The sequence below is a fragment of the Calidris pugnax genome, unplaced genomic scaffold, assembly GCF_001431845.1.
Source record: "Calidris pugnax isolate Ruff unplaced genomic scaffold, ASM143184v1 scaffold4, whole genome shotgun sequence".
Taxonomy (NCBI): Eukaryota; Metazoa; Chordata; class Aves; order Charadriiformes; family Scolopacidae; genus Calidris; species Calidris pugnax.
This window is the reverse complement of record NW_015090781.1, coordinates 4,080,485-4,093,972: the sequence shown is the minus strand read 5'-3', so window position 1 is coordinate 4,093,972 and position 13,488 is coordinate 4,080,485. Positions and strand designations below refer to the sequence as shown.

At 45.4% G+C, this 13,488-nt stretch overlaps 1 protein-coding gene across 1 annotated transcript in view; it reads right to left on the bottom strand.

The window, feature by feature from the left end:
• Positions 1-13,488, bottom strand: part of NEURL1 (neuralized E3 ubiquitin protein ligase 1) — a 144,705-nt gene that overhangs the window by 15,767 nt on the left and 115,450 nt on the right. The window contains exon 4 of the mRNA XM_014960344.1: positions 876-1,556. Coding sequence (XP_014815830.1) covers positions 876-1,556 — 681 coding nt within the window. The remainder of the gene's footprint in view (positions 1-875; positions 1,557-13,488) is intronic.

Sequence of the window (13,488 nt, the reverse complement as noted above, 5' to 3'; positions counted from 1 at the left end):
TCTCCAGTTAGAGGAGTACCAGGAATTACATCATTTTCTCAGAATCCATAATTTACTTTCTGACACTGACACCAACAGAACCATGACATGGTCCAAATGCACGGCCAAACACAACCTACGCTTGTGTCCAATACACACAGACACAAAAGAGTATATTTTATCCCGAGCAAGTGCTATTTCAAGGCTTTTCCCTCCACAGCTTCAAAACATGATTTTCAGCCTTTAAATGAAGTACTTTTGTTAAGAAAATATCAAGGGAAAGAGGCCAGCTCTTCAGAGGTCCATCAACCTGCAGGAGCTACACTCAAGCCTTAAATGGGGCTGGAGGACCCATTGAGCTGCTTAGTGCCACACTCTGCACTGCTGGGATCATGAGGATTCCTCTCTGCTTGCTATCCTGCCTCTCACATACCAGCCTGGGGAAAGCAAGGGGACCATGCTTTTTGGCAAGCAGTCACGCCAGATGATAGCTAACAGGCAGAAAGGGGAATCAGGTCTCGTTTTTCCTGCTGGCCATGCCCTACATTAGCTCAGCCCAAAGCACCTCTCCCTCCCCCTTCCTTGCTTCTCCTGGGTCAGTGGTGACTCATCTGTACTTTAATGGAAGTCTCTAAGGCTTAATTCATTATCTGAAAAGAACTTTGAGACCATGAAGGATGCTAGAGAAGTGCAAAGAGGCAAGGGCTGTAACTCATAGCCATGTGCTACGTGGGTGACTGTTGGGGTCTTTTATTCTCCCTTTTTAAAAATAAAATTTGCACCTGATCCTAGAGCCAGGAGGGAGTCATTCATTCCCTCCACCCCTCCCCTGCAACGTATCCCCTTCCCCCTTGCTGTGTGGTGCTTAAGGTTTGGAAAAAGGAGGTCTGACCTACCCAACAATCGAATTTGTGTGACCGCGCCGTGTAAAACGAAGAACATCCAGAGGGGCTGGGAACAGTCCACGCAGACCTGCATGCCGGTGCCGGCACCGTTGTGACTCAAGTGCAGCTCACCATCCGAATTCACCATAAATCCCAGGATGTCTCCGCTCTGGAGGGGCACCACGACTCGGCAGATGGCCCAGAACTCCTTTCGGTCAACCAAGGACTCGGGGTTATAGGGGAGGTCGCTGGGCCGCAAGGTGCTGGGGTCACAGGACGTCACCCCGTAGGACAACGTCCCCGTGCGCACGGCGTTGGACTTGTTGATTTTGACGAAAATGGTTTCGTTGATCCGAAGGGGTCTGCTGGTGAAAACCAAAGTCCTCTCCTCCCGGGCGTGCTCCAGGCGGGCCACGGTTTGGTCATCGAGGATTTTGACATGGGGTCCCCGGAGGTGGTGGAAGCGGAGGTCGCTCTCCAGCTGGGAGGGGAGGAGGTGGGAGTGCTGGGAGTTGAGGGAGTTCTGCGGGATGGGGCACGTGGTGGCCGTCACGTGGAAGGTCTCCTCCTGCAGGTTGAGGTCGCACAGGCTGACCGAGAGGCGCGTGTCCTCCGTCTCCCGCCGCAGGGAGGGCCGGCGGATGGCGGTGAAGGAGCGGGGCCGCAGGCAGTCGGGAGGAATGATTTCACTGTCTGTGGGGAGAGAGGAAACAAAAAGGGGTCACTGCAGAGAAAATTAAAACCCCCAGGAGTCTGCAAATGGCTCTCGGTTTGATAGATACGTTTAAAAGGGAAAAAACGGAGACCGGCTGCCATTAATAAATTTTCCCCTTTAAAATATGGAAGCAGAGTATCGTAAAATGTATTTGCAATCGATTGCTGTTCTTGTACTTTCCCCACCAGCATCAACACTTTCAGCTCCTGAGCAGGCAGACTAGAAATCGATGGAAAGAATTGACCAGGGAGAGCTCTCCTTGGAGAGGGGAAGCAGAGGGTAAATATCTGAAATATACTCTGGACGTACCAATCAACATCCATACAGGCTCCGAGTTTTCGTGCCCTCTTTATCATCTACAGTAATTCTCATAGATCTAGGAAATAAATATCTAACTATACATATTATATTTTTATTTAAAAAAATGATATGTTCAGCTCTAATTTATTATTTATCATCATATGAGATTTAATTAATATTCCTGTATATAATTAATCATTAGTGTTCTGGTGCTTACTGCAAATCAGTACAAATAGGGATTTCACAGTGCAGAACTTGGGAATATGCAGTTTTCTATAAATAACAAAAAATCATTTATTATCTCCAAGCCAAATACTTAAAAATCAAATACACAGATATATAACGAAGAAAGATGATGCTTAGACATTCAAATCCACCAGTGGAAACAGAATTAGAATTGCACCTTATCCTCTTTGTTAGTCTCACCTGCTGTTTCAAGAGCTAATCATCAATTTATTTGATTCTTTTTCTAAGGAACATAATCACCCTGCCTTTAATACCTAAATTACTTTTATTTAACATATCCTTAGCTATGCTGTTGCCATAGAAATTTTAAAGAGCAATATACTGAGGAAAAAAAACGCCATTATTTAAACAGATTATAAAAGTAAGCTGAGAATGCAAAGATTTATCCTTATGCCTGACTTTCTGAACTCTGAGAAGCCCATAGCATCGAGAGACAATCGAGCATGTGGATAATTCTCTGCAAATGTACTAATAAGCTATGAGACTGTTGTGGCTTCCCACCTGGGTCCAAATGGTGGGAGGTGGGACCACCCCATACAACACAATCCTCCACAGGTGGCACAAAGCAAGGCCACCAGACCCCAGCCTGGGACCTGCCGCAAACACAGAACAAAGTAGAGTGACAAAATGCCCCTGTACTGGGCACTGGTGAGGTCCCACCTTGAGGGCTGGGACCAGTTTTGGGCCCCTCCCCACAAAAAAAAGACATTGAGGGGCTGGAGTGGGTCCAGAGAAGGGCAACGGAGCTGGGGAGGGCTCTGGAGAAGAAGTCTGATGAGGAGAGGCTGAGGGAGCTGGGGGGGTTCAGCCTGGAGAAAAGGAGGCTGAGGGGAGACCTTCTGGCTCTCTCCAACTCCCTGCAAGGAGGGTGTAGCCAGGGGGGGTCGGTCTCTGCTCCCAAGTCCCAGGCCATGGGACAAGAGGAAACGGCCTCAAGTTGCACCAGGGGAGGTTCAGATTGGAGATTGGGAACAATTTTTCCACGGAAAGGGTTCTTAAGCCTTGGAATGGGCTGCCCAGGGCAGGGGTTGAGGCCCCATCCCTGGAGGGATTTCAAAGCCGGGTTGCCATAGTGCTTAGAGCCAGGGGTTAGTGATGGTTTTTATCAGAGTTAGGTTGATGGTTGGACTGGATGATCTGAAAGGTCCTTTCCAACCCAGACAATTCTATGATTCTAAGATGAGCAGAAGACCAGAGGCTCGCTCCTAACCCACCTGCTGGGCCCTTGCAGTGGACACCTTGTCCTCGGGATTTTCTTTTATGAAAATAAAAGAGCAGCACCTCAGGTTATCTGAGGATTTCCCCAATGGGATGCCCCATTGGGGCACCAGAGTAGTGGCTCTGTACTGGTATGCCAAGGAAAAATGCCAGCTACTGAATAACCAACATCTCCTGCAATATCTGAGGTCTGACTAACAGCCTTTCCTGCTCTCCTCTTCTGGGAGCCCTGACAAGAGCACACCCACACACAGTTTGGCTTCAGTAGAGCTCTTTGCTTTGCTTAAACTGGATCATTCCAGGCTCCTCTTTAAATAAACTGCTATTACAAGGGAAGCACAGTCTCAAAATATAAATGGGCTTTGTTTCTCATATTTGATTTTCCCCATACTTATATTTTAGCCTCTCTTCCCAGAAGTTAATTAAAGAAAAGGAGGAATAAATAAAATCGGAAATCACCCCAAGTGATTTAGAAGTGGGTCGCATTAATGCTTTGTAATATATGGGCTAGCATTTGCATTACAAGTGCTCCTGCTGGATAGAATTAGACTTATTTTACCCTCCTTTGGCTGGAAAACCACATAGGAGAACAAATTAATACTGGCAGCTGATGATGATCCTTTGGTGTAGGTGAATGGGTAGAGACCTTTCTGAATAGGAACAGAAGGTCCTCTCTATTTTATTCCCTGTAACTATGCATGTGCAGCCTGGCTGACAACTGTGATGTGTGGGTAGCTTGCAGCCAGGGTTTTGAAACAGCTTGTTTTCCACCAGGATGCTTGCATTTCCCTTTGGCTGCTGGACAAAATATCTTTTTCCATCTGAAAAGAGGTTAAGAGAGATGGAGCTCTTCTGCAGACGAGACACATGGCAGCGATAGCAAACCGGGGTTACACATCCAACTGTTTTACTTAAATTCATCAGTGGCTCAGATGCCTCGCCACATAAGGGATAAGATGTCTCAAGCATATGGGATTGGCTGTGAGACTTAGTTCATTAATGTTTGCAAACACCCACGGAAAAAAGGGTTGCAGTTTACTGGTATCTGAAGTGGGTTTGCAAAAATTGAGCGAGACGAGTCTCTAGGAGAAGCTGGCCTGCTCCAGGGCTCTATGTTTTTATTAATCATGACATACCCAGCCGAAGAAGAAGAAAAAAATCCCATTGAATATGAAGTAAAACAAATGTGGGATTCATCTTTTGGGGTGGTACATAAGTTGGAAGAGATGTGGGATGTCATTTATCCAGAATGACTGATAATGGCCAAGGACTATGAAAGAACAATTCTAGTGAAACGTGAAACAAATGAGGCAACTTTGACCAGTTTCTTTCACCAGAAGATACCCAGGAACAAGTTATTTTCTTCTCTTAAAGCACCAGTTGTCACTTTTTAAACACAGACCAAGCTGTTCATGCTGGAGTGGCCTTTAACGCAGCCATGCTCCTCCAGAACATTTACAACTGACCTTTAATGCCTACAAAGGAGAGACTCTCTGTGTAGGAGTGTCCCGGCACATTTATATTTGCAGAGACAAACCTGGAGCACACATCAAAAAGATGGAATGACTTTCTGTGACAAGACTGTAAAATACAAAACAGGTCCAACGGCCAAGGAGATCGCCCGGCTCCAGCCTGAAGAATTTAGAAATCATCCCTTCTTATTAAATATTCATGCTTAGAAAATTTCATGTATAAGGCAGTTGGCAGTGTTTCTTTGGGAAAAGTCAACTGGTGAGAGACCTCCTTAGGTGAGAACAGATAGACTTCTGAGTGAAGACCACAGCCATCATGGAGTCACCAGAGCAAACTTTGACCCAGCCAGTTGGGGTACCACCAGCTGGCCCAGACCACGGCAGCTCGATGCAGGCTGCCTGCCCAGGTAGATTTCCAGAGGGGTTTTTCTGAGCTCTGCATCAGTGCAGTTACGGTGCCAACGCTGGATTTAGAGACTTAAAAGTTCCTGGTAGCAATCTAGACGTAGCCAAAGCGGAAAGGATTTCTAATATGAATTTTCTGCTCCTCAGTTGGAGAATTGGAGACGCTGAATTTTTCCACAGGATGCCTAACTTCACAAATCCCTATGTATCTTTTTCTGGCTTTAAGAAGAAAAGCGAGCAGCAGTAGCAAAGCAGAACTGAGGGGCACTTGAGAAGTTCAGCCATTTTGTTTTCTCCTCCTCTTTAGTGGGGTTTATCTGCAAAATTTAGAGTCTCAGCAGCTGATGCCTTACACAGAAAATTAACTTGAAGCATCTTCCTCAAACCAGAGGCTTCAAGGCTCTGTTTTTTCTTGCTCGGAGGGCATGGAAGAGCCTCCCGCTTTGTGCAGGCTCAATGAAACTGCAGTAACCCTTCACAATAGCACTTAGAAGGAGCTGGTGACCAGCCATGTACAGCTGTAAAAGCTGCAACCAAATCAGAAGTATTTCACTACCACCTTTTTTTTCCTTTTTTGAACCGCTGCCAAATGTTGTCTTCTTAAAATCATCTATTTCCTTAAACACGCATAATATGTATAATACTTCCCTATTATAGATATCATGCACGTGCACATTTAATAGAGCCACATGCACATCCGATCACAAACGCATTTCTAACCACCAGCACGCACAGATCGTCTCAGCCCCACACCAACCCGAAGGGGATGTGTTGCTGTCAGACTGTCAAATCACTATTTCCTTCCTCTTTTTTCTTTTTCGGTACTGTCTGTTTCTGCCTGAAGCCTTGACTTTCCAAGGTCACGAGCAGCCAGTGTTCACACACCTGTACAGGATCTGAGAAAGCAGAGCAAGCTCAGTGCAAACAGAGCACGCATGGACACACATGCTGGGAATTTGCAGAGTCCAGTATTTAACTGCAAGCCCTAGGGACACAGATCTCTTCCTCTTGATGAGTTTTCTGAGACTGGTGCAATCCTATGGCCTCACATGAACTATATTTCTTCAGACTATAAGGGCTGCTCCAACCTCTCTCCAGAATGAGCTATGGAAGAATGGACGACCTAGTATAAATAAACCAAACTTGAGACTTATTACAACAAAAAATAACTTACAGTTTTGGGACTCAGACTGATAACCTAAGAACCTATCCCATTTCTAATGCTCTTCCCTCCCAGGAGCAAGAAATGCTGAGAAAACAAGGAACCTAGTGATTCATTGTATCTGGAGAACATTTTGGTCCTCAGCTACTAAGCAATGAGTGAAACATTAGCAAGGTCAGAACCTTGCTGGTGCACTCCTTCCCTTCCCGTGCACAGCCTCATGTTCTTTTCTCCCTTTTGTTCTTTGCTTTACTTCACAAGTGCATTTTTCTTCTCTTAATCCCTTACTTCTCTGGGTAATAGTATTTTTAGTGAGCGCTGGTGCTTCTTGTGTAATTTCCATGACCAAGGAACCTCAGAGATGCTAAGCTACCCAAAATCATCTTGAAGTCAGTGTCTCCTACGAGAAAATTCTATGTAAATGTACGACTGCAAAAGGATATATACTGTATTATTCCCACCAGGCTGGAGGGGCTCCATTCCTACTCAGGAATGCAGATGAAGGCTCCTTTTCCCACCATCAGCAGTACCCATCACAAGGGGTTATGCAGGGAGGACAGCTGGCCTTCCAACACCTGGAATCTTACACTATCTCCTCCATGGTTGACAGCAGACTTACGCAGCTAACAGCCCATTTGGCAAGACTTGGACATTGCGGGGAGACGCGTTTGAAATACGAGGCAGATGTACCAGGCCGTAAAATAACATCGCACTCAAAGGCAATTGGGAAAAGCAACCAAGAAATAAACCTGTGCTTCTGGAAACCTTCTGTCCCTCACAGCCTCGTACTCCCCATCGTGGGAGTGCAGGTATTAATCCCAGCTCAGCTGCCTGCCTTGCGAACCCTGCCCGCGTCGTGCCGTGGCAAGTGTTGCTCCCTCGTTGGCTCAGTCCAAACAAGCTGATGTGTGCTCCTGGGCAGCTGCCACGCTTCAGCACACAAGTAGCCAGAACAATTTCTATATTTTGCTTCTAGCTCAATTTATTACATACTTTAAGGAGACTTAAATATGTGCCCTTGTGGCCAAGAAGGCCAATGGCATCTTGGGGTGCATCAAGAAGAGTGTGACCAGCAGGTGGAGGGAGGTCATCCTCCCCCTCTACTCTGCCCTGGGGAGGCCCCATCTGGAGCACTGGGTCCAGTTCAGGGAACTGCTGGAGAGGGTACAGCAGAGGGCTACAAAGATGATGAGGGTCCTGGAGCATCTCTCTTATGAGGAAATTCTGAGGGACTTGGGTCTTTTGAGTCTGGAGAAGGCTGAGGGGGGATCTGATCAACACCTATAAATACTTCAAGGCTGGGTGTCAGGAGGATGGGGCCAGTCTTTTTTCAGTGGTGCCCAGGGACAGGATACAAGGTAATGGGCACAAATTTGACCATAAGAAGTTCCATCTAAACATGAGGAGGAACATCTTCACTTTGAGGGTGGCAGAGCCCTGGAAGAGGCTGCCCAGAGGGGTGGTGGAGTCTCCTTCTCTGGAGACATTCAAACCCTACCTGGAGATGTTCCTGTGCAACCTGCTCTGGGTGGACCTGCTCTGGCAGGGGGTTGGATGGGGGGGGACACCTGCTCTGGCAGGGGATGATCTCCAGAGGCCCCTTCCTTTCCCATGTGATTCTGTTACTGACGACTGAAAATTTGGTAAAATGGAAACCATTATATTCTCATTTATCCCTCCTAAAATTGCAATGAAGATCACTGTGACCGGTGGCAAGGAGCAATTCTCATTCCCAAAGCCCTTTGGTTACCAGCTTGCCCAATGTGCATATGGTGCCCAGTTCACAACACCATCTCCACTGGAAAGAAGACGAGTAGCTGTGACTGGGTCTGGGAAGGGAAGAGTCTCTTTGTGGCCCTGGGTTCAAAATCCACCCATACCAACGGGTGCCTGGAAGCAGCTCTTCATGCAGTCTGCTGTACTCATGGTATTAAAGATGTCCTCACCACTGGGGGATGCTCTGCTCTAAGCTCTCTCGGTCTCCGCCATGTGTATCTTAACTGTTTTATTGTACCAGGAGGAGCTAAGCAAACAGGAGAGTGAAAATTGCCCTTACTTAAAATAAACACAGAAGAAAAATTGAGAAGTGAAGAAAGCCGAGGCCACGCTCACAGTCATTAAGCAGCAAAGCTCCACTCACCGAGCATGTCCAACGTGCTCTTGCCTGCTGGCCATGTGTCTGAGCAGACACTCGTAAAACTATTTGTTTTTCTGCAAACTTGTACTCTCCATGTGAGGTCTGGAGAGGAGGCTGGGCTCTGCCGTGCTCAGCGTAACGCTGCAGAGACCCACGCTCCCGGGTGGATGCTTCTGCTCTGATGCTGCACACATTTTTCCCCCCTCCCCTCCCTGCTTGTTACTGTTAAATCCTGAATTTATATGATCCGAGACCACTCCATCGTGTTTATTTCTCATAAACCATCAGGCGCCAGAATGCAGCTTCTCAGATCATCCAACGAAGGCACTTTCAGAGCATTATTGTAGCATGTGGGAGGCAAATGTCTGAAACCCCTCAAAGGAATGATTCACACTAAAAACCTCCTTTGCCATATACTTAGGAATTCACTTCTACAAAGTACATTTCCCTTTATGAACAACCGAGAAATCAAACTGCCTGAGTTATTGCCTCAGATCAACCATTCCTTCTCCTTGAAAACACCCACATCAAATCAAGGACATCAGTTAAGTAAATACCTACTTATACAATACCTACATATGTGCATGTCTCTGTTTCATTGACAGTATAAATATCCCGTTGCAAATAAAGCTGCTTCCTTCTGCTCTCACTGCTCTGGCTCCTCTCTTCTGGCACACCCTTACAAGAATATATGCAAAACTACAGCCTACAGACAATTTCACGTGTCCCTGCTATCTGTGTAAGATGCCCAGGCTGCTCTTTAAGAGACAGTAAAATCTGCTCCGGGGCAAACAGCATCTGAGATCAGGACTCAGCTGCTGGCCCTGCAGCAGAAGACAGTCCTCACCACGTAAACAGAATGGATGTGTAAGTGGTGAGTGGGAGGCAGGAAGAATTAATGTTCTCATTTTATAGACTGGGAACCATGGGATGGGGTAATCCGTCCAAGGGGATAGGTGGCTCCTCTGGCACAGCTCTGAAATGAAACCTCTTGGGGTTTAGCCCAGTGCACCATAAAACCACCCCATTTTCCACAGTGCACCCTCTCATTTCCTAACTCTGCATTCAATGCCTTATTCTCTACCTGGTGCTCCTCTTCTTCCACGTGCAGATTGCTCCTCTCACCTCACAAAACAGCCTACCTGGGACCCCTCATCCATTATGGGATCCCTCATCCGTTATGTGACCCCACTGGTCAGTATGGAAGCCATCAGCTTGGTACCACCACGCAGTCAATGGAGGGCAACCACACATTTTGTGTGCATTCAAGTGGGAGTGAATGGCTACATGCAAATTCTGGCTTCCTGCTCATTGCAATCTGGAAGGCAAGCTAAGTGGTAGTTCCCAACAGCCATTTTCATTGCAAGAATAGGAGATATTTAAATCAACTGAGTGCATTTGTTTGCCTGTGACCAACACAGTCCAAATTAGCTCTTAACAAGATACTCAAGTGTTTTTCCAATACTGCTGAAAGCATTTGAGAGAATTTCTGCTATAATCAAGGGACAAAAGTCAAAGTCCAAGTCAAGGGTTACCAAGAGCTCAAAGCTGGAGTTCATCTGTGGGAAAAATCAGTCATGTTTACACTAAAAATTGTCACCAGATTTAAAAGCTGGGAGACAAAAGAATCATCGACTTTGTGGAACCAACTGCAAGGCTACAAACATCTGCCACTTTAACAGAAATGAGTGGAAATCAACAGCTCTTAACAAGCGTCTCACTGGACTTTGCTTTGTGTTTGCAGTTGCTTGCCTAAAAATCAGCATTTCTTTCCAGGCATTTTGGGAGACACAGAGCACTAAAGCTTTTGGTTTGCACGATGCAGTTTTGGAGAGGTGATAAAAAATGGGATGGAAGAGCAAAACTTAGCCTTTTAGTTTTTCTAGGGGTTTGATAAATTTATCCTGCAAATCTGGTGGCTTCATGTGGCCCTTTAGCACTGAATCCTGTTCTGAGGGAATGGTGCCTTTGTGCCATCAGGCACAGAGCAGCTGGTGACCTGCCTGGTGAATCTCAGGAAACCCTTGGGATCTGCTGAGAATACGTTACTAAGGATATAAATACCCTCCCTTGGCTTACTGGGATTATCATGGATTTCTTGTCATGGATTGCCAATACTGTACCAATAGTACAGACAAAATATCACAGCAAAACAAATCAGAAACAAACAAAACCCCCCAGATTCTAAAGGAATGTCAGCTCATGTACTGCCAGCCTCCCAGCTGAAATAGTCAGAGAGAAAAAATACAAACCCCTGAGCTTTAGGGAATTGCAGCTGTTTTTCAGACAATTGTGGTTTCCAGGCCAGCTTAGTAATTGAATTGATCATCTGCATATTCTTCAATAACATCTAAAAGCATACAATTTCGTACATGAATAAGACTATAGTTGAAGGTACAAAGGTTGAGAACTGACTGATAAACTGTAGTTCTGGGACGTGCTGTATAATAAAGTTATGCTCTGAACCAATCTGGTTCATAACAAACATTCATACAATTCTGAGTAACATCTGTAAGCACGTGAAATGGATTTCAACATATGAAATGGCACAAAGAACATAACTAGCCTCATAAAATTAAAATAAATTACTGTTTTCCTTAGCAAATATGAATGTTTTGAAAGAGCCTGACAGCAGATTATGAAGAACAAACTTCCATATGTGTGTTACAGTTGTGGATTTGTTTTCTTTTCCACAAAAGCTGAAGCTGAGAGAGAGTCTGCAGGGTGCTGGCAACATCTGTGTTACAAACAACACGTTTTGGGTTTCGTTCAGGCAGGCTTTTCATTCGAGGTAAACTCATCCTCCCCAGCCAGTGGCCCTGAAGACTGACAAATGTCCTTCAGGTTGAAGATGTGCTTAATGACTGCCACTGCTCTGGGGAGAAAAATGGTTTGAGCAGAAATCAGGTTCTCTGGGTTTTGTGGAGACCACCTAAGCCCTGTTATTCACTCCTTGATCTATCTCCTGCTCACGCACATGAAGTCTCTGAATTTTACTCCCCTCTCAGTGCAGTGATTTCCACCTCCAATGCCCCAAGTCTGTCAGACTCCATGACTAGCTATTATCATCCCACGTGAAAACCACAGCAAAATGATCATTACTTTTACGACCACACCTACATTATTTTAATCTCAGTCCTGCCTCTCTCTGTAGAGTGCCCCATATTTTCTTTTCATTTCCTCTTATTCTTCCTACAGCTGAAAAGTCTTTCATTACTTGGTTTAATTACCTGTGCAAGACCTAATTCTGCCTGGAGACTGTCAATTGTCACTGCATCTGATGTTTCAGGATTTTTGGGTTTGGTTTTTTTCTTATTTATTTTATTTCTTCATGGGAAATTAAAGCACTAATTGCAATCCCTGGTTGTCATATGCTCACACCCAGTGACTCCACTGCTTACTCCTGGCATGTCTTCACTTCTATCCTCCTTCCCTCCTAGAAATTTCAACCCTCTTACCTCACCTATTCAGGAAAGGGAGTAGTTCACCATTGCACACCATGCTATCCCCACAGTTCTACCTTCATGTAGTGTGTTGTAGATTGCTATGGGCTTCTAACAACTCGATTTCCAATCCTCCTTACATTATTGTGCAAATGCTTCCATAGCATCTCAGCACTCACAGCCAATTCCCAAGCTACATCAGATGCATCCCTTCATCCCATGAATCATCTGACAGCAATTTTCTTCAAAACAAGTACATTCTTCCTCCTTCCCATCCATCATCCCCCCTCCCATGGTATTTATGGATCCTCCATTTATCCCTGTTCACTTGCTTTTATTTACCCCTGTTTCTTCAGGCAGGCATGGAGTTGATGACTCCTTCTTCAGCTTCTCCCCACATTTCCCAGTGAAAGGCTCCTGCTTTCACTGACAGTTTTACAGAGAGGTGCTCAAGGACAATTCAACACACCAACAACCACCTAGTCCCTGCCAGGGTCTCCCCAAACTCCAGCATCTTCCCCAGCACCATTGCTTATTGACCTGAATTAATGTCATTGGATCTTCCCACTTTTCCTTAGGAAACCCAGGAATGCTGCTGGCAGTCCCCTTCCTGGGCTCACTGCAGTCCTGTTTGGTTTGGCAGGGCTGCCCAAAGACAGCTAAATGCTAAATGATAACTGCTAAATGATAAATTACATGGACATCACATGGATTTTGCTGCCCCACAGCCACCTCACTAAACGGAGCTAAAAGCACCACATTTTCTAATGAAGATGCAACCTGTGAAGTGCAGTGATAATATATAATATTTCAGTCAACTGCCTGAAGGGAAAAGAAAAATTGGCAATAGACACTATTTTGGGCTAACCTGAAACAAGGTGCTCAGTTTATCTCATTTTCTTTTATAAAAGCAGACGAATGCTGATCCAAGAGCTTCTCCAGCTGATTTCTGGGGCTTGTTTGGAAATCGCTGTTGCCATTTTCAGGATTGAAATGGTATTTCAAAACTCAAAATCGAAATGTACGATTTGAAAATAGTGAAAGAAAACAGCTAGAGTTTGCCAAAAGTCTTTCAGTTTTTCAGCCATAACTAATTAAGTTTACAGATCATCTCGCCTCCTCCAAGCTGGTTCCTCACCTGAAGATCCAACAACTGTATTTCCCCATCATAAGAAGGACACGGAGCTGTTGGAGTGGTGGAGACACTGAAACAGGTTGCCCAGAGAAGCTGTGGATGCCCCATCCCTTGAAGTGGATGGGGCTTTGAACAACTCAGTCTAGTGGAGGTGTCCCTGCCCAGTGCACGGGGGTTGGAACTTGATGATCTTTAAGGTCCCTTCCAGCTGTAACCATTCTATGATTCTATGATTCTGAAAGTATGCACATAATGCTATTTATCCAGAATATTTTCTTTGTTTTAATTCCTAATATCTCTTTCTTGGAGGAGTTCCACCCAGGAAACCAGCACGAAGAAGCTATCAAAATTTTTCTGACTTATTTTCCACATGTACAAAGCGAGAGCGGAGC